Source organism: Zea mays, chromosome 2 (assembly GCF_902167145.1).
Source record: "Zea mays cultivar B73 chromosome 2, Zm-B73-REFERENCE-NAM-5.0, whole genome shotgun sequence".
Lineage (NCBI taxonomy): Eukaryota > Viridiplantae > Streptophyta > Magnoliopsida > Poales > Poaceae > Zea > Zea mays.
In genome coordinates, this window is record NC_050097.1 from 127,375,047 (window position 1) to 127,397,117 (window position 22,071).

Sequence of the window (22,071 nt, forward strand, 5' to 3'; positions counted from 1 at the left end):
GCTGCACTACTTGTCAGAAAGCTAAGTCACGGTTGAACAACCATGGTTTGTATATGCCTTTGCCTGTCCCCTCTTCTCCTTGGTTTGATATCTCTATGGACTTTGTTTTGGGCTTGCCTAGAACTAAGAAGGGGAGGGATAGTATTTTTGTGGTTATTGATAGATTCTCTAAAATGGCTCACTTTATACCTTGTCATAAAACTGATGATGCTAGCATTGTTGCTGAATTGTTCTTTAGAGAAATTATTCGTTTACATGGTATTCCAAAAAAAAAAGTCTCTGATCGCGATGCTAAGTTTCTAAGCCATTTTTGGAGATCTCTTTGGAATAAATTGGGAACTAAATTGTTGTTTAGCACTACTTGTCACCACTACTAAAAAATCACCTTCTTGCAATGGGCAAAAGTCGTTGCGATAGACCATAAATCGTTGCGAAAGGCACCAATTGCGATAGAACAACTACCGTTGCCTGCTGTTGCAGAAAACAGAGTGGCAATAGGCTATAGCAACAATTTTACGTTCTGTTGCAATTACTACATCTTTTGCGACGTATTCAGTGTTGCAATAGTTCGTTGTTACAATGGACTATTCTGTTGCAATAAGTTATATTGCAACATTTACGATAGTTGCCAAAAATTCTATTGCCACAACATATTTCATGGTAATACGTGTTAATGTCACATTTAAATCTGTTGCAAATGGCTTTGTTACCACAAGATGCTTCGTGGCAACAAAACACTAGTGCCACACAAGTGACTCATGGCAACAAGATGTATTGCAATGCAAATAATTTCGTTGCATTTGATCATTTTGCAACATAATGTGTCTCGTGGCTACATGATCTTTTTGCTATAAAAATTATCTATGGTAAGAACCGTTATAACAACAACAAAAAAATATCATAACTAATGATGTTGCAACAAGAAGAAAAGGTTGCGACTACTGAAGTCCCAACGAAATAGATCCATGGTAATTACATCTTATTGCAACAAAAAAATCATTGCAACTGAACCATACAACAACTAATAAAATCGTTGCATTTACACATATTCAAACCCACAATTTATACGACAATGCATTTTGCATTTCTATTGGGTATAAAATGTTATGCAAAAGAATTATATTTTACATCAGTAACGTCAGAACCAAAATTGACAACCATAATATTTGTCTCTTGTCTCATATATTAACTATATCCATACCATAAGTTGTAACAAATAGGTTGCACCAAATAAATAGTGGCCAAATACAAATTAATTTGATAACATAGCTCACAATCATAGCATCCTCGTACTAGCTTGGATTGTGATAACATAGATAATAAACTACTCAAGACTAGCAAATTATTGGAAGTTTTTTTGCCATCGTGTACCCCTCCATCCCCTCCATTGATGCAAGCGATGGTTAGCTAGGCTGACGACGATATCACGACGACAAGGAACCTGTTGGAAGTGTTCAAAACAATAATTAGTAAAGCTACAATAACTTGGTTAATCATTAGTGGAAGACTACAACTGTAGTGCCTACAGCTACAACTACAACTACAACACAACTCCTAGCAAGCAGCATCAGCAACAACCATCATCAAGCAGCAAGCAGCAACACGCAACAAGTAGCAAGCAGCATGCAGCAAGCAGCAACAACAACACACAACAGCACGCAGCTAGCAGCGGCAAGAAACAAACAGTAGCACGCAGCAACAGTAAGCACGCAGCAGCAAGCGTTCTACTCTATCTCTACCAGAGAAGGCAGCTGCAGCACCAGCCTAACAAGAGCGAAAACAAGCTACCAAATAAGCATGCTGCACAGAGCCACAAACATGTGTACTGCTCCTATGGTTAACTAAAATCTGTTTAGGCTACTAAAATCCATTGCATGCACAACTACAAAAGAAATAAAAATAGATTGTGGACATACCTTAAACACACTTTGATAGAGCTTCTTAAGTTGATCTACCTTGCTTCTCGCTTGCACTTGCGGATTGTACCTATTATCATATTCAGGATTACAAAAACAAAACTATCAAAAAAATGTTGTAAAACAGTTTATATGATCATAATGCAAGAACATTTGCATTCCATACACATTCGCTTCTTTTGTTGCCCCTTGCCTGCACACGTCTTGTCACAGCATTCCTTAGAGTGTAAGAGCTAATATAGTTTGTTGCATATTGTCTTTCTTATTGTTTGTGTCTGGTGTACGAACGTTGTTTGCACTACTTGGTGCAGGTGCAGGAGGATCAGCTGGGATGAGTTCAGGAGGTTTAGTAGGGACAACGGAAGAAGGATCGATTGGAGTGGTGCTTTCACGGTTGCTCTGCATTAAACAATTGATCAAACAATTTATGTTGCAAAAGTTTCTAATAGCAATGATGGTAAAAATACAAATATCAAATTTTATACCTGTTGTGCTACAGCAGCAAGGGCAGCAACCATTTCTTGCCTCATTTCTTCTCTAAGCACTTGTCTTTTTCTTTCTTCTTCTTCTTGTAGTGCTTGCATTTTTTCCTGTAGTATTCTTTCTCGTTCTGCAACCTCACACGCAAGTTTTTCATTTAACAACTGGACCTGACTTTCGAGTTCAATGTTCTTTTGGTTGGTTGCAACCGTGGCACGAGCTTGTTCGAGGAACTTTGATTCCATCACTTGACTTCTTGTTGGATATCTTGATAGGTACCCATGACCATGAAGTCTGTTTGCCTTACATCCTGTTGTTTCCTTGAATGTTGTTTGGAAAATAGCATTTTCCTCTTCTCTTGTTAGCTTAAATCTTTCTGTTTGATATATTTTCTCAACAATTTTCTCAGCTGCCTTCTCCTGAAAAGAACAATATAGTTCAAGTTAGCTCAATTCAAATAAGAATTCATGCCCAGTATTTTAAAGTATGTTTTAGTAGTAAGCTTTGTGATTTACTCACATAAATGCCACGTGAAGCCTCTTCCGACCATTCATCATTTTTACAATGAGTAATCATCCAAAGGGATAGATCGGTTGGTTCTATACCAGTTTCTGGATCTCTCTGTAATGTGAAGAATGTATCATACAAGTTTGTCATTAATCATGGAAAATAAAGTAGTGGTCATATCATTACCTGTTGAAAGCTTATTTGGGAAAAAGTTCTAGAACCCATTATATGCTTCGTTCTTTGTTTCTGACGGTTTTCCGAGTTCCGGCTGCTTATTTTCTAGAAAATAATAATAGTTGGAAATGAATTAATAAATAAATCGCTAGAATCATCCATATTATGCAAGTGCCAATCGTTAAAGTAAAGGAAATGAAACAGCAAACCTGGAATTTCTCAGATCCAAAATACAACATCATGTAATGCCACTCGACGATGTCTACATCTTCAGGCTTGTTTTTCATCCTTTCAGCATAACTATTGTATGCCTTGTATGTTGAGCTTAACGTTGATCGCCATCCTTTGTATCTCTCCTTAGCAATAGACCAGATCTTTTCATGCGCGTCCTCATTGGTTAGAAACTCCCACCTTCGCTGTTTCAGTTTTGATATAAAGAGAAGGTTAATTGTCTAGTAATTTGGGAATAGTAGACCACTAATAGTTCTAGCTAACTGTTAGGGCTCAAGTAAAGAAATTTCACATACCAGTACGTCAGAGGCTATAGAAGATCTAACATTGAGCTCTATATCTTTCCACTTTTTCACTCCAATGAGTGGTGCCTTTTTCTTTGTAAACAATACGATTTCATCCACAAAAGTGCGAGCGTTTGGTCCTACAGGACCTCCAAGCTTAGATGAAAATTCAATCTTAAGTTTGTGATCACCGTTCTTGATTCGCTTGGTGGCTGCTGCTATACCCTTAAGGGTACCACGCCCCTCCTTTTTAAAGACTCCATCGTTATCTACATATATACCAATAACATCTGAATGGGTAGAAATATTCAAAGTAGAAGATTGCAACATTTGAATAAAAAACACTCTTAGTAAAAAATACCAGGATCTCTTTTCCTATGACGTCTAGCATGAGATGGCCAATTAGCAGTAGGTTTGCTGCTGCCATGAATTTCTTCATCTGATAATATTAGGTCATCATTGCTTTGTCGTTCATACAATACTGCGGATAGCATAGGCATCAGTTACATCTCTAACAATTTGCGAAAATATACACTATATGTTAGTAGGCTGTAAATAAAAGAAATTACAGATATCTGGAAGATCGCCTTGATGCCTTAACCATTCTTTATATGTTTTGATCGTATCCTCCCTGAAGTCATCCATTAAATCTGCACTTAAACAATATGTAAGTTTAACTGTGGAAACTATAACATATCATGTATTTAATGTAATGAGTTTGACATCTTAACTTACCCGTTTCTGGATTATCATGTTGTAGTATTGCAAGCCACTCCTTATATGCATCAATCGACACTTCTATAGTTTCTTCATCAACATTTGTTCGCTGCCTTGGACGCTTGATGGGAGTTATGCTTACCTCTAGATCACTGGGTGGATCTTTTGTGAGCACAAAACTTATTTTTCTCTCATCCATGTTATCAGACAGCATGGCCTCTTCTTGGTGGATGTAATCAAGTGCCAATAGCCTGGATCGATCAATGCCACATCATTTCTTGTAAAACAAGAAGTCCCTCCCAGAATATCCAAGTTTCGATTTTATGTACACCACGTTGTAAAAGGCAACATAAGCTTTATCAATATTTACTGTGACAATTTCTTTTCCAGGTTGTGCTCCAATGCAATGGAATTTCAAGGTCCATATCTCACCAGTCAACCTGCAACACAAATATATTCTAAGCAAACAATGACTAAAATAGTGTTGTAAAAAGATTTCATTCAACAATTAAGAGGTATGAAAACAATATACTATAATTATGATCTGCGCCAAGGCCAAAGCAGTAGAGAACAATATGAGTAGATAGATTTTTACTTGTCAGGAAGATCAAAGAAGACGTTCTTCCCGACCATAATCTCGTCCACAATCCGTGTACCAAGTTGGCTACCATTGTCGTTGGTGCACATATTAGCTTCATTGCTTGTCGGCTGCAAACCTCCTTGAGTCGTCATCATAGGTCAGGAAAATAGATGCTGACAGGGCAGGGAACAAAAAAATCATGTAAGTATAACAATAGATTGGTTTATGGAATTATGTGCAGTAATAGATGCTGACGGTAAACACCAACAAGTTTATTGAGTTCTATGATGTAAGAGCAGCAGAGGCTGCTCTTCGGTCACTGAATAAAAGTGAGATAGCTGGAAAACGAATCAAGTTGGAACCAAGTCGTCCTGGTGGAACACGCAGAAAGTATGACTCTGATTTAGTTTTCAAGGCTATTTGCTTGTTACAGCTTCTCACCAATATTCTGAATTATATATATATATATATATATATATATATATATATATATATATATATATATATATTTATATTTGCTGGAGCTGTCATTTTGCTGTGGTTCTGGGTGCCACATTCTTATGATGATACTCTAGAGACTTATGAAGTTACTGCTTCTGATAAGCTTGGAAGTTAGATGTATAGTGCAGTGACGGCTGACTTTATTTTGAATAATTCACTTGCAATTTAAATTGTCCGTTTCTTTACTCCTTCCGGAGTCATTTAATGTGTGTGAATCTACATGTCTGAAATTGAGCTTTTGGCACCATGCTGTTTCACTTACTTTTCCTACATGTGAATTTTTCCCATGTAGTTTACTGATCATTACTTATCTGATATTTTTAAATTTTTTCTAATGTAGTTTATTGATCTGATATTTTTTTGTTTTCTTATGACTTAGCTTGATGCAGCAGCTTGGTCACGATTTGGACCAAGAAGAGCCAAGAACCTACAGACATTCTCATGTTGGCTCACCTATTGCTAACTCTCCTCAAGGTACTTCTGTTGGAACTAGTTTTTGTATAACACTGCCCCCATGTATTTTGAAGTCAATCCCCCTGTATATAAAAATTAATTAAGTTTTTTTCCCTAATCCTTGTGGCAGGGGCATGGGCTCAATACAGTAGTCCAACAGATAGCAATATGCTGCAAGCTTTCACCAGATCTCCAACTGGAAATGGAATGAGTCCTATCAGAATTCCTTCCCGGATTTCAAATGCTCCAAAGATTGCTCCTATTGGCAAGGATAGCAACCGGTCTAAGTATGATCAAGTGTTTTCAAATGGTAACCAATCCCTGGGAGCTGCATTTCAGCACTCCCACTCATACCAAGATCACAACAGTAACCAGGAATCGGGGGAGGTCTAAAGCCATATTCAGAACTCCTGGGCATTTCAGCACTCCTGGGACTTTATCAGGGCCCCATTTTCTCTGGGGCAGTCCAAAGCCATATTCAGAACATTCAAAATCCCCTATTTAGCATCCACCAGGAATTGGGGGAGGTCTCCTGCTGGGCATGGCTAATCGTGCTTCTGTGAATCCTGGTTCTTCTCTAATTGGAAGTCTGACAGATAACACACAACAGCAAGATCCAAAACGCACAAGCCAAAACAGTAACCAGACCTGGCACCGACGCGTGCAAGCTGCCGACAATAGAGAAAAAAAGAGACAGCCGATGCTTCAGAGATGAACGACGGACCAGGGAGAGTGTGTGTCGGTGCGTGCCTGCTCGGTCCTAGGCCGGCCTGGAGAGTGGAGCCGAACGACGGACGGCGAACAGAGATTGGGGGACGGAGCTCGGAGATTAGGAATGGAGATTGGGGGCGGCGCGTACCTCAACCTGAAACCCGGACGGGCGACGGCTGATGAAACCCTTGCAGTAGAGCAGATTAGGAAGGAGGAACGAGGAATGCCTGCCCTTGCGCCCTTCCCATTTGGGAACGTTGCCTGGATGAAGAAAGGTGTAATTGTTGTGAATAATGCTCGTTAATATGTTTTCTTTGTATTATTGTTTTTTTGCAGGCAAGTCTACACTTACAGATTCCCTTGTGGCAGCTGCTGGGATTATTGCCCAGGAAGTTGCTGGTGATGTTCGCATGACTGATACTCGTGCAGATGAAGCCGAGCGTGGCATCACAATCAAATCTACTGAGGAAAAGGCAGGAAACCCGCTCAAGAAATCCCGACCGTTCTACGCCCGAACAGGTAGGCAGAGGCACAGACGGACATGCCACACACAGGCACACAGCCACACGCGCCGAGCCCTTTTTCCTCCAGCAAGCTGGCCGCCCCCGCACCTCCGGCGGCATAATCCCTGGCGGGGCCAAGTGGCTGCGCGTTGCGTGATTCCACGCCCCAGCGCATCACGAACGAGCCCCGCCCGCATCCGCAACCGCGCGCAGCAGGCCCCGCCCCGCGCCACGACGCGACCACTACGAACGAACGGGGGCCCGTCGTCCGCCCGTCCGCCCGCCCGTCAACCATCCGTGTTGTCGGTACGAGGAGATAAGGCAGGCAGGCAGGCAGAGCAGTAGAGCACGATGGAATGGAAGGAGGACGCGTGCGTGCGTGCGTGGCCGTCGCGGTCGCGGAGCTTGACCCAGGCCGATCGAGGGGAGGCTGGGAGCCCGCGACAGCGAGCGCCGGGATTGTGTCTGAGCTAGCCAGGCCAGCTACCACTCGCTTCCGCTTTCCCTGACGGACTTTGCCCGGGCCCCGGGCGCTCGTTTCTCTCTCGCTCCGGGTGGCTGGCTGGAGGCTGCTGGCTTCTGCTGGCGCTAGACTGCTAGTGCGCAGTGGCGGACACATGGCGATTATTGGTAATAGCCAATAACACTATATGATAAAATTAAACAAGACCATAAATAACTTTCATAGAATTCAAGTTCTATATCAATACATGATACAAGTTCAATGTATAGATAAAAGAATCAAACTTATCACTAAATTCATAATAACCGAATCAAAGTCGTGCGTGTCGAATGTTGATCTTCTTGAAGGCATGGGCGCCAAAAAAGGGGTGGGGCCACGCTATTTCACAGTTTGAGGGATAGGACTCGCTGGTTCGTTAAGCTCGCCGACCATCGAGTACGGGTTGCATCATTGCGACGAGTGAGCTTGTTGGATGGTGTTGGGGTCTTCATCTTCCAAAGGTTCTCAAAAATACGGCTAACATGTTTTTCAAGTATAATATACTGTCACAGGAACCTTCGGCCTTGAGATGAAGGTGCGCATGGTATGAAAGGCGCAATCTGGTAGAAGGACGAACCAGTTCCGAAGCTACGAATGGAGAAGCTTCGGCTTAACAGTGTAAAATGAAACCGACCTAAACACTTGCACTTGTCTTTTTCTTTCTTCTTCTTCTTGCAGTGCTTGCATTTTTTCCTGTAGTATTCTTTCTCGTTCTGCAACCTCACACGCAAGTTTTTCATTTAACAACTGGACCTGACTTTCGAGTTCAATGTTCTTTTGGTTGGTTGCAACCGTGGCACGAGCTTGTTCGAGGAACTTTGATTCCATCACTTAACTTCTTGTTGGATATCTTGATAGGTACCCATGACCATGAAGTCTGTTTGCCTTACATCCTGTTGTTTCCTTGAATGTTGTTTGGAAAATAGCATTTTCCTCTTCTCTTGTTAGCTTAAATCTTTCTGTTTGATATATTTTCTCAACAATTTTCTCAGCTGCCTTCTCCTGAAAAGAACAATATAGTTCAAGTTAGCTCAATTCAAATAAGAATTCATGCCCAATATTTTAAAGTATGTTTTAGTAGTAAGCTTTGTGATTTACTCACATAAATGCCACGTGAAGCAACATAGTATGTTTTAGCTCACATAAATGCAACATAGTATGTTGGTAAGTAAATACTTGTTGGCTGGATATAGTGTGAACAATATAGTGTGATTTACTCACATAAATGCAACATAGTATGTTTTAGCTCAATTCAAATAAGTTTTGACTGGATTTTTTAGCTTAACATATAACTCAGGGAGACATGCGATTTTGGGGCGATCAAACTGTTGGTAAGTAAATACTTGTTGGCATGTTGCTCTTCTTTTAGCTATAGCTGACCCTAATTTTTCTTGGTTGAGAAAACTGTAGTTAGTGATAGCTCAGTATTCTATGTGTAGAAACCTGTATAAAGTATTGGACATGTATTTCATAGTTTTTATAACTTATAAGGCTATGTAAGTCACAGATTAACTCTTCAAAGAATTATACAACAAAGAAATCAGCTCAGAAATGGGATCTTTGCATTTTTAGTCTTGCTCATTAAGATAAGAGTGTTAATAAGGTGTTAACTTAGGATTGCTCATTTTTTAGTATTCCTATATGACTCATGGTTTTCTAGAGAAAAATATTGGACCGTTACAATAATGCTAATATGGAGTTAATCTAAGATTGCTCATTTTGAGTATTCTTGTACGACTCATGGTTTTATAGAGAAAAGATCTTGGACTATTGCACTACCTCCACTTGCAACACATGGACACATATCTCTAACAATATAACACACATATACATAAGTTATCGTGTTATTATACGGTTCCGTTGCAACGCACGGGCACTCAACTAGTAGAAGCTTAAGCGTGTAGATCACTCTCTCAATGAAACCTAACTGAATTGTTTCCTCTCCATTTTACAAGGAGGGAACAAGCACCAGAACTCAGCGACAGTGGATTCCATTTAGTTTGTATGGTACATATCTGTCTAACTTTTTCACGTGTTTTTCATAAACAAATATAGGTTTTGCACTTTCCTCTCACACCACATAAACATTTTAATTAATATATTAGCTGCCCTAATTACTTAAAAATTGTACCATAACACAAATGAGTTATTTAATAGGATTAAAGCTATTTTATAGAGGAGTTGGAAGAAGAAATAGATTGGTGCAATTCATAAATCCAACCAAAGAGGAAAGATTATTACAGCAACAGTCATTTGAATGAAATACCATAGTATTACAACCACTTTCCTTTTAAAAAAGAAGAAATAGATTGGTGCTTTGCATAAATCCAACCAAAGAGGAAAGATCGGTCAACGCGACGTGTTGGGAAGCGACATCTGGCGATGTGACCTATGGGTGAGCGGCGATCCGATGGTGGAGGCGAAGGTTGTGTCACGTGTATTGGATCTGGCTGCCTCGTTGCAAGGGAAATAAAAAAGAGCACGCCGGACCTGACTAAATTACTAAAAAGAGCACACTGGATAGTAAGTAACTAAATTTAGCAAATCCATTTGAAGAACTATTAGAATGTGTTATGCAAACTCGTATTCTTGCTTTTATCGTAGAGCAAGAATCCATGAATTTGGTGATTGTTATGGGTGAACACACTCAGAAGCGGTCGGCAAACAGTCGACAAACAGTCGGTAATTCATAAATATCAAAAATAGAAATAACATTGTGTTTTTGTTTTAAAATTTCCATTTCCTCTTCTCAGACTAACAGGAAACGAGGGAGTAGCAACAATACTCATGTTTTTAATGTATCGAGGAGGACGCGTGCAAGCACACACGGAGGCAAATCGATCGCCATCGTGGGCATCGAGAGTATCGACGCATCTGCCTGCTGTCTTCATCAGTCTATCTCGACCCATTCCCGCGAGCCGTCCCCCTTCCCTCTTCATCCACTCGCTCCGTCTCCCGCGCTCCTGCCATCCCCTCCGGCCACTCCGACCTTCCGTGGAGGGAGATTCCTTGCCCGGTGGGAATCTCAGGGCTGATTTGAAGACTGCCAGCAAAGATCCATCGAGGAGGCGGCGATTTCATCCCGAATCACGACATCCGGCCTAAGCGAAGGAGCTGAATAGGCGCGCATCACCCTCGTCGTCCTAGCCGTCACCGGCTCCGTGAGTATCGCTGCTCCCCCTCAGAACCCCCAAAGCCGATGTTGCTTGTGTAGTCTGCTAATCTGGCTCTTCTTTTTTTTGGAGATTTGAATGTGCCTTCAGTTGCTAGTCCCCGAACCCTATCCCTCCGCCGTCCTCAAGGTGCAGGTCCACCTGATGCGACACAACTCGCCTGCCGAGCTCGACGTCCCATCGTCGGCTTCCTCTCTCCAGGGTCCAGGCAAGTCCCCGAACCCTATCCCTCCGCCGGTCCCTTAGAGGGGCAGGATCATACGTATCATCGTCTTTTGCAATAACTAGTAACGGTTGCGCGCCTCGCGTGCGTGGATAAAAAATTGCACGCATGGATAAAAAGTGTACATGGATAAAAAACGTAATGTAAATGATAATTACAGTATTATGTCGTTTAGAAGATGTGCATACACATTTTGCAATTGTAGAGATAATTCAGTAAGCTGTTCATACACATTTTACAAAGGTAGAGAAGGGGCTAATTCTGTCTTTTTCATCTTCTGAAATTAGTTTCTTATATTTACACAATTTCTTCTAAGGTTAAACATGAATACATCCATAATTATATCGTGTGCATAAAATAAGCACCTTAGAACTTCATAGAGTGTTCATGTAGAAGCCTAGAAGGCAATATCTAGTTTTGGGAAGTTTTTTTGGTAGTTTCTTTTCGGATGCGTAAGGGTTCTTGCTTGAACCTGTTGATGAATGATCATGAAAAAATAGCGAGGTGCTATAAATTTTACTTATGGACTATTTAGTCAGGTAGCCCATTTCAAGAGATTGAGAGTATTGAGACTCTACGAAAAAGTTATACATAAAAAGCATGATAGATGCACATAAATATTAATTTAAATTCGTAATAAGAAACAAAAACACGTGCACAGAAATAATAATACCAGAAGAACAAAATTTCTGGTTAAATGCCAACAACAACAACAATGTGATCTTTTAACTACATATTGAAATTTTCCTGTCAAGCATTGAATGTGTACAACAGTGAGCGCTTGCTTTGAAGCGATATCCGTATATATAGCATCACACAACGCATACAAATACATTACACGCTCAGTAAGCTAGTGCATCATAGTATGATGTTGCACGTGGATTTGGTACGTTTTTTTGTTGGGTTTCTTACAAAAGGTCTTCATTATTTTAGTGTATAGAAACTTTTGAAAGTGAGTCTATACTACACTGTTTGAGATTGTTATATACTTCCTTGTGTTGTAACTTTGATTGACTTAATATAAAGGAGAAAAGATGTTTTAGTGTATTAGGATTGTGTTTCTAGTTTATTCTGAGTCGGTTTGTAGCATATTTTTTTTAGCTGGTTACAGTTTGTAGCATATTAAAGCTTTGTATTGTTTGCACTGTGATATATACCTCAGTAGTTGGGCATTATTGAATATATGCTGCCATAGAATTTAATATAAAGTTTATCTTCAATCTAATCTTATACATATGAAGAAGTCATAATTTCCTTTTTATCAAAAAAATCAGCCGTTGTCCACTAAAGTCATGACAACCAAAATCTACTGATCAGAACTAGATATGTAATAGTTACGCGATTGTACGTGTTTGCCTCAATTCAGTGTGTGCCAACCTCGGATAACATCTTTCTCGTATCCAATAGTCTGTGACTTTTCTTTTAAACAAAAAAATCATCATCGTTTGCGTCGCGTGACGAGTCCACAGGTGCTACATATCCATCATCAATGTATGTGTTGTCTTCTTCGTCCTCCTCATCTGCTAACCCAATATCATGTGATTCTTCCACAAATTCAGCAAGTGCTTTCTCAATGACACAAGCATCACCGATTACACCTTCCATGTCAGACCTTCTCCACTTCACCAATACTTCATCGCTGCTTGAAACACTCATGCCTTCAAATCCCACGTGCAGCGAATCAAGATCAATTTCTGAATTTTCAGATTCTGGCATGGCGAACAGATTTCGGGGATTCATTCTTACAATAGTGCACCGATCTTTTTTCTTTGTACCATGGACATAAAACACCTGCTCAGCTTGTGAACCAAGAATATAAGGCTCATCTAAATAGCACAACCGAGTTTTATCAATATCAATAATTCCATACTGATCCCTTTGGTAGCCTCGTCCTTTGTTCTTGGCAGTAGGAACATGGAACCAGTTGCACTGAAAGAGGAAAACTTCCTTACCTTGAGGAAAATCTAGTGCAATAATTTTTTTAATCACACCATACCAGTCAATATTACCAGAGCTTTCATCTCCTTTCACAACAACACCACTATTTTGTGTGCATAGGTTCTGCTCTATCTTTTCTGTACGAAAAAGAAATCCATTGATGAAGCATCTGTTGAAAACACGAGCCCGATGGTCTGGTCCTTGTGAAAGTGTGTAGAGCAGGTCACTTGTCTTCCCTTGTTGATTTAGTTTGCTGATCTGCAGCCAACAAAACATGTTTAAGTTATTTGCAAATATAATACTGAGCAGCAGTTAGTGGATGACATTACAAATAAAACAAATTACTCATAACCCACCTTTCGCTCGAACCAGCCTACAAATTGTTCCTTGTGCCTTTGATCAACATTCCGTGTACTTAATTTTTTTAGTTCGTCCATATGCTCGCTACAATATTTTAAAAGAGGGCTTCAGGTAATTCAAATTCTATGAAACATGCCAATGCATAGTATCAAAATATAGATTTTGAAATAAGATCTTACTTTATCCATGGAGTAGCCTCATCACAGTTTTGTAATATGTAGTGCCTCATTCGTTGCAGCTCACTCCTAGAAAGTGACTCGACAGTGAATCCTTTCTTAGTGTAGTCAATGTTGGCAAATACGCTTAAGCCAGATGGTGGTTCATTCACAGCAGCAGCTTCATGACGGTCTGCATGATTAAGCTTGGTTTCCACGTCTTGCAAGAAGCGACTGCAAAATGTCATGCACTCCTCTAATATATATCCCTCAGCTATCGAGCCTTCAGGGTGCGCTTTGTTCCGTACATAGGCTTTAAGAGTACGTAGATATCTCTCAATTGGATACATCCATCTATAGCACACGGGTCCACCAAGTTTAGCCTCTTCAGCTAGATGAATTGACAAATGAATCATTATATCAAAAAAGGCTGGTGGGAAAATCATCTCAAGCCGACAAAGGGTTTCAGGAATCGAGGTGCTCAACTGCTCTAAATCTTCAGCACTCAACTCCTTTGAACATATTGCATTAAAGTACCTACTAAGCTGAATCAATGGAAGAGCAACATTTTCTGGCAAAACATTGCGAACTGCAATGGGTAATAGTTTTTGAAAAATAACATGACAGTCATGAGTTTTTAGACCAGACACCTTACACTTGTTCACATCCACACTCCTCTTTATGTTAGAGGCATAACCATCAGGCATCTTCATGCCTTCTAGGAATTGGCATAACCATATCATCTCATCCTTACCCAATGTGTAAAGTGCTGATGGCAAGGTGTATTTTCCATTCCCGAGCACAATGTGTTGATCCTTCCTGATGCCTAAATGCTCCATGTCAAGTCGAGCCTTCTCGCCATCCTTAGATTTCCCTTCCATACCTAGCAAAGTCCCCAATATGCTGTCACAAATGTTTTTCTCAATGTGCATCACATCCAAATTATGCCTTACGAGCAATTTTTCCCAGTATTGTAGTTCAAAAAAAATACTCTTTTTCCTCCAATTGTGCCATCTAGTTTCTTCCTCACGCTGCTTCCTTTTCCTTGTAGACTTCCCAAAAGTGATTTGCTCAAAACTTTCATACTGTTGCAGAACCCCTTCACCACTCAATGGCACTGGAGGCTCCCTTGTTTCCACAGTATTGTTGAAACTGGCCTTGTTCTTGCGCCACCTATGATCCATAGGCAGAAACCGACGATGTCCCATGTAGCAATGCTTGGATCCACATTTCAACCATAAGAAGTCGGTATCCTTGTGGCAGTATGGACATGCAAACTTGCCTTTTGTGCTCCAGCCAGATAACATCCCATATGCTGGGAAGTCATTAATTGTCCAGAGAAGAATTGCTCTCAAATTAAAATTCTTCTTCTCCTTGGCATCCCATGTCTCAATACCTTTTCCCCAAAGGTCTTTGAGCTCATCAATCAGAGGCTGCAAATATACATCAATATTGTTTCCTGGAGAGTTTTTACCGGGTATCAACATTGACAACATCCAGAAAGGTTGTTTCAAACACAACCAAGGTGGCAAGTTGTAAGGGATTAAAATGACAGGCCATATAGTGTACGCAACATTGACCATCCCAAATGGATTGAAGCCATCAGATGCAAGACCCAACCGAATGTTACGAGGATCAGTAGCAAAATCTTTGTATATGTTATCTACATGCTTCCATGCCTTAGAGTCAGCAGGGTGCCTCATTTTGTTATCTTGGACTAAGCCCTCCTTGTGCCAATGCATATATTCAGATGTGGTCGAATTCATATACAACCTTTGCAATCGAGGAATAACTAGGAAATATCTTAGGATTTTCCGCGGGGCACGCTTGTTGGTTGCCTCCTCATGATGACCAGAAATCGTTGGTTGCCATCTAGACTCACCACATGTTGGACATGTATCCATGGCTGCATATTCTTTCCGAAACAACAAACAATCATTGACACATGCTTGTATCTTTTGGTAGTCAAGGCCAAGATCATGAATAACCTTTTGTACTTTATCCAATGTGTCCGGAACACAGTGGCCTTCTAGGAGAACAAGCCGAAACAACTGAAGTACGGCCGCTAATGCACTTTTACTAAGACCAAACATGCATTTAATCTGAAAGAGCCTTACTATAAAAGATACCTTAGTGACCTCCTTGCAACCTGGATACAATTCCTTCTTTGCCTCTGTTAATAGATTAAAGAATGCCTTTGCTTTTGCATTTGGCTCTTCATTAATATTTCCTATGATGTCTTCGTGTATAGCACCACTGATTAGCGTTGAAACTAGTTCGGTCACAGAACCACTGTCACCTGTTTCATCATCATTGACAACTACTGCAGCATTGCCCTCATCTGAATCATTTTCTTGGTTTCCTTCTTCGATGAAGCTCTCATCAAACCCTCTAATAACCAAGTGACTTTGAACCTGAGATTGTGTTCTGTAGGACATGCATCGACATCTTGAACATGGACATGGTGCAGTTTCTCCTCTAGCAGTGCCACCAAATGTAGTTTGTATGAACTTTCTGAAATTTGTTTGCCACTCATTTGTCGTGAAGTGCATGCGCATCCAACTCCTACTATTCTGAGACATGGCTTTCTAGTCAAAGATTAAAATCACCAGTCGAGCCTTGTAACAAAAAAAAACAAATTTAAACTGATTTTCAGTCATAACCAGTATTGAGCTTTAAAGTTTAATGATAAGTTATTAATTCATGCAATATGTAGTCACTAGCAACAACACAGTTTTCAAAATCCTATTTACTCTCCTGTTAGCAAGTTGACATGAGATGTTTGTGGTATATATGTAGATAACTTGATGTGTAGCTGCTAAGTGATTTCCAGCCATTCAAATGTTATTGACAACTGGAACCCCTCCTTGATGTGTAGGTATTTTGTAAATCATAACTTGATGTTATTCATATATATATGCTCACCTATATACTTCTAAATAATCTCCTTGATGTTGCCCTTTTAATGCCTAGAACCTGCACCCAAGAACCAAGTCAAATATACTGGAATCAAACTGTCCTCAACTGCTGACTGACATCAGAGCGATCTAATATTCCATCTTACTTTTAAATTGCCAACAATCATAGAATGCAGAGCAAATTATAAAATTTTAGTGTGCAATCATGTTGAGTTTGAAAATGATGAAAATGATTCCAGAAAAACGCCAAACATGAACAACAAATGATGTTGATTCCATGGCTTCAGTTAATTTTTCTTTGTACGTTTTCACCCTTTTATTAGATTGTGTTATGGTGTGAAATTATTGCTCAATTAGTTCTTATCATTTGTAGTTGGGGGTCATATCTTTTCTTTAAGCGCACTCCTAAAAATAACACATCTCTACAATACGAACTTCTCTCTTTTTCATATTCTAAGAGTTAGTTTTTCATATTTTTTCTCAAGCATTTCTCCATACTTCTCTCTTTTTCTACTTGCGACATGATTATATTTGCCTCTTTTTTCTGTAATACTATCTATTGCAGGATAATCTAAAGTAACGACGAGCAAATAGAAGATCGGTGGATCTCAGAAAAATGTATGTTTTATTAACTCACAAAGTACATAATAAAGGAAACAAAATTATCTCTTTTTTATCATAACTAAAATATTAAACTTGTTGTTTCTCTCTCTAGCTGTTGTCGTATCTGCTTAAACAAAATGGTATGATCTCTCTGTCCTTCCTTCGCCTGTGATAAAATGTTTTTTTAAGATTTGAGTTTGAAGAATAGTTTAAGTTGTCTACAAAGTACCTAATAAAAATATAGAAACTTGAAAATCAATAAGAGAGTAAAACAAAATGGTAACCTGTAAGAAATAGTTGTATGCACTTTGTCTATAGTGTTTAACTCTAAACTTTTCTTTTTTGTCTGTAAAAGAAACATAATGAATCCATTTTCTGATAGAAACAAATTTCTTTATACTAGATATTATGTACTTGGACCGCCCAACCCATTCATCGCCTCAGCGTTGTACATATCTGCAAAGTTTTAATACCATACAACTACTCATGTGAATGCAGCTATTTAGATGGGTCTCAAAGCTTTATATTCCTATTTTCCATGCATGTTAGTTCAATTTTGTGTGGCTGTATTATCATACATTATGAATGCACTGAACACTATTTGATTGTTGTTGCTCTGTATATTCCAAAGGAGCTTCCATTGGGTTTGCTGGGAGTTATTTCTTGTCACTTGGAAGAACATCAAACGTCATTGCAGGAAAACCCAGCACTGAAAATGAAGGCTCGGAAGAAAAAACATAGACCAAAGATAATCAGAGAGAATAAGCTAGCCAAAGTCAGAAGGATCACCTGAAGGCTGGCGCGTGGAGTCCTTGGCGCGTGGAGTCCCTGGCTGGCTGAAGGCGGCTGAAGGCTGGCGCGTGGAGTCCCTGGCGCGTGGAGTCCAATTATTTGATGGCTTTAAAGCACCTGTAGCAGTAACACTTTGGGTCTAATCACTTTGTGTCTAATCTAGAAGCCATTAATAGTTGTATGTACTAGTATAGGCATGCAGACAACAATTGGAAAATTGTATGATTCATGTGATCATTTTCCTTGTATTCTTTTCTATTGTTGGTTATATACCAGATTTTAGAAGATTCTTGTGACCCTTTTCCTTATATTCTTTTCTATTGTTGGTTATATATCAGATTTTAGAAGATTCTTGAGATCCTTTTCTTTGTATTCTTCTTTATTGTTGGTTATATATCAGATTTTAGAAGATTCTTATGATCCTTTTCCTTGTATTTTATTCACCTGCGTGTTTTATTGATGTGTGTCTGAGAGAACAGAAACTTCTAGATTGTTCTTTGTATTTTTCTTGTAACGTATCAATAAATTGAATATATTTCCCATCGCGATCCAGATACAGAACGCAAAGTTGGATCACGGCTTAGACATGTCGCGCGTGACAGGTCCGTATATACTGCGATTTCCTTGGCCTTGCGCAGACATGAGAGTATATGACACAGGGTGGCCTCACCCTCCCTGCACGCTCGGTCGGTTTGGATGAAAAAAAGAATTCTACGCACATGTCGCGTCTCGCTCTACACTGCTACTAATGCTACCACTTTACTGATGTTGTAATATCTAGTGAGCCACTAGGGACATTTTGCAACAACTGTTCTAGTGATAGCAATAACATCTTTCTTTTGCAACGAAAGTCGTGATTATTGCAACGCACAAATAAAGTGGCAAAAAGGTGCATATATTGCAACCACTTTTAAAGGTTGTGGCAATAACTAACACGTAATGCTACAACTTTACTGATGTTGTAATATCTGGTGAGCCACTAGGGACATTTTGCAACAACTATTCTAGTGGTAGCAATAACATCTTTCTCTTGCTACGAAAGTCATAATTATTGCAACGCACAAGTAAAGTGGCAAAAAAGGTGCATAAATTGCAACCACTTTTAAAAGGCTGTGGCAATAAGTAACACCTAATGCTACAACTTTATTGTTGTTGCAATATTCGGTGTGACACTAGAGTAATTTTGCAACAACTGTTCTAGTGGTCGCAATAACACCTTTCTCTTGCAACGAAAGTCATGGTTATCGCAATGCACAAAAAGTGGCGAAACGGTCCATATATTGCAACCACTGTTAAAGGTCGTGGCAATAAATAATATCTAATGCAACAAAAATATTGTTGTTGCAATATCTGTCGTGACATTAGGGTGATTTTGCAACAACTGTTCTAGTGGTCGCAATAACACCTTTCTCTTGCAACGAAAGTCACGGTTATCGCAATGCACAAAAAAGTGGCAAAACGGTCCATATATTGCAACCACTTTTAAAGGTCGTGGCAATAAATAACATCTAATGCAACAAAAATATTGTTGTTGCAATATCTGTCGTGGCATTAGGGTGATTTTTTAGTAGTGCACCCTCAGACTGATGGACAAACTGAGGTAGTAAATAGAACTTTATCTACCATGCTTAGGGCTGTTTTAGACAAGAATTTGAGACGTTGGGAGGATTGCTTGCCTCATGTTGAATTTGCTTACAATCATGCCATGCATTCTTCTACAAAGATGTGCCCTTTCCAGATTGTTTATGGTTACATCCCTAGGGCACCTATTGATTTGATTTCACTTAATGCTGCGAACGCCCCACATGTAGATGCTGCTGCACATGTTGAACAAATGATTACCATACATGAACAAACGAAATAGAACATTGCTGCTACTAATGCTAAAAATCAGGTTGCTGGTAGTAAAGGAAGAAAACATGTTACTTTTGAGCCAGGTGATATGGTTTGGTTGCACTTGAGAAAGGATCGGTTTCCTACTTTGCGCCGTTCTAAATTAATGCCTCGTGTTGCTGGTCCTTTTAAGGTGCTAACAAAGATTAATGATAATGCTTATATCCTTGACCTGCCTACGGAATTTGGTGTTTCCACTAGTTTTAATGTTGCAGATTTGAAACCATATATGGCCGAGGATGAGGAGTTGTCGTCGAGGACAACTTCACTTCAAGAAGGGGAGGATGATGAGGACATCACTATGAGTACGACTACACCAGCAGCACCTCCACATCAAGCGCCACTTCCTTCATTAGCTGGGCCAATCACTCGGGCCCGTGCCAGAGATCTTAACTTCGTCATGCTACTGAAGAATGAGGGCCCATAAGAATAGACGACCAGCCCAACTGTGGCCCATAATGGACGACCTAGGGTTGGCCGCCCCTAGGGGCTGCACCCCCTCTATTTATCCAGGAGCTGCGCCTCCTTTATTTTGGAGTTTTGTTTTACGTTAGCCTTAGCTACTCTCGAACACGCGCAAATCTGCGCTGTCTTCGTGTATTCAGAACTCCACCCTCGAGTAATAGATTAGATTGCTCGCATCTTGTTCTTGTTCGTTCTTCGATTGCGCACAGGAAACGATCTTCATGATCAGGCCGATCTAGCATCAGCAAGGTCGGTAACCACAGGGAGTTGGTTCAGCGATTGCATTGGCGCCTCGGGCTTGATCGTCGTAGTCGGATCGCAAGGGTCATTGTTGGGGGCCTTCGTCCTCCGAAGGTCCTCAAAAACATGATTTGACAATGTTTTCCGAGTGGATTATGTGAACAGGTATTTTCGGATCCAGAATTATGAATATGGAGCACGGCCAGGACGAAGCCTGAACCAGACGAAGGTCGAGTGTAGCCGAAGCTGTGCGCAGGGAAGCTTCGGCGCGATGGCAGAAGGAGGAACCGACTTAAAGATGAAAAGACTTCGGGGGCCTCGACAGATTTCCATAAGCCGTTAACAAATGTAATGGACATGGATGTAATTTTACGTGGGCTGCGTCCCGCGTCTATAAATAGATGAACAGTACTCCCATACTGTTCACGCTGACTTGGCATTTGCTTTTGCGTCACGCTTGTACTTTCTACCTTCTCTCAGGACCGAAGGTACATTTGTAATTTGAAATCATTTCTATTTTTCCATGTTAATAAAATAGAAATGATTCTGCGATGATGCTTATATTATATTTCATGCTTTATATAAGTCCTTCGTCATTATCTGTTATGTTTGCGAAGGTATTTCTCTTATGACCTTCGTCCCAGACTCATTATTTCCCGAAGGGGACATAATGCTTCGAGGGACGAAGGACTTTAACACTTAACACTTTTTATGTTGCCTTGTTCTTAACTCTTAGCATTTAAGAACAAGTCCCCAACATTGGCGCCCACCTCCGGTGAACTCACTTCCACTTCGAGTCTTCGTGAACACCTTCGGAAGCTATAGACCTTCGCTATGGCGCCGAAGAAAGCTTCAGCGGCTGGGGCTGCAGCACTACAACCGCTGGACCACAACCAGGAGACCGTCTCTCTTCGGGAGGCCAGAAGCCAGAAGAGAAAAGCTGTTAGCCCGACGCTTGAGGAAGAAGAGCTAGACCAAGAAATCAGAGAGATGGAGATGCTACATCAACAAGTGCAGAGGAAGAAGGAGAAGATGGCCCGCCTAGCTGAGTTGCAAAGGCAAATTGACGAAGCTTCTGAGGAAGTTCGCCATCTCACTCACGATGAGCAGAACAGAAGGCCTCATCAGAAAGACCTCCATCAGGAGGGCTTCGTCAACAAAGACGACTGGTATGATAATTTCCATCAGGGAAATTTTGTTTTTGATGATGCTTCTCCTCTGTCTGCTGAGCTGCAGGCTACACCTTGGCCTCCATCCTATAAGCCACCCCAGCTCCCCATGTTTGACGGCCACTCCGACCCGAAGCAATTCTTGATGAGCTACGAAGCAACAGTGTCTTCGTACGGGGGCAACGCTGCAATCATGGCGAAGTCTTTCGTCATGGCCGTCAGGAATGTTGCTCAGACCTGGTATTCCTCCCTTCGGCCAGGAACAATCACTTCATGGCAGAAGCTGAAGGATATGTTACTGACCAGCTTTCAAGGATTTCAAACGAAGCCGGTTACAGCTCAAGCCCTCTTCCAGTGTATTCAGGATCACGAAGAATACCTTCAGGCGTATGTCCGAAGGTTCTTACGATTGAGGGCGCAGGCACCAACGGTGCCCAATGAAATCGTTATCGAAGCCATGATCAAGGGGCTCCGTCCTGGACCTGCAGCTCAATACTTTGCTCGGAAGCCTCCTCAGACCTTGGAGAAATTGCTCCAAAAGATGGATGAGTACATTCGTGCTGACAATGACTTTCGCCAAAGA

The 22,071-nt window shown here is 40.5% G+C and overlaps 1 protein-coding gene and 2 long non-coding RNA genes across 3 annotated transcripts; 1 reads left to right on the plus strand and 2 right to left on the minus strand.

Annotated features, from left to right (window-relative positions):
- Nucleotides 1-1,361: 1,361 nt before the first annotated feature.
- LOC103646934 (uncharacterized) lies at nucleotides 1,362-2,312 on the minus strand. Its single transcript, XR_562553.2, has 3 exons — nucleotides 2,083-2,312; nucleotides 1,917-1,986; nucleotides 1,362-1,441 (listed from the first exon to the last, which is right to left on the minus strand). It is a non-coding gene; the product is annotated as an uncharacterized lncRNA (long non-coding RNA).
- Nucleotides 2,313-3,210: 898 nt separating this feature from the next.
- LOC103646935 (uncharacterized) lies at nucleotides 3,211-4,569 on the minus strand. The gene is made up of 6 exons (XM_008671545.2): nucleotides 4,328-4,569; nucleotides 4,162-4,242; nucleotides 3,954-4,073; nucleotides 3,605-3,861; nucleotides 3,287-3,493; nucleotides 3,211-3,225 (listed from the first exon to the last, which is right to left on the minus strand). Exons 1-6 carry the CDS (start codon nucleotides 4,521-4,523, stop codon nucleotides 3,211-3,213), a joined length of 876 nt encoding a protein of 291 aa, XP_008669767.2. The 5' UTR covers nucleotides 4,524-4,569.
- An 11,463-nt stretch (nucleotides 4,570-16,032) lies between these two features.
- On the plus strand, nucleotides 16,033-17,969 carry LOC109944023 (uncharacterized). The gene is made up of 3 exons (XR_002267269.2): nucleotides 16,033-16,944; nucleotides 17,042-17,069; nucleotides 17,561-17,969. It is a non-coding gene; the product is annotated as an uncharacterized lncRNA (long non-coding RNA).
- Nucleotides 17,970-22,071: the final 4,102 nt, after the last annotated feature.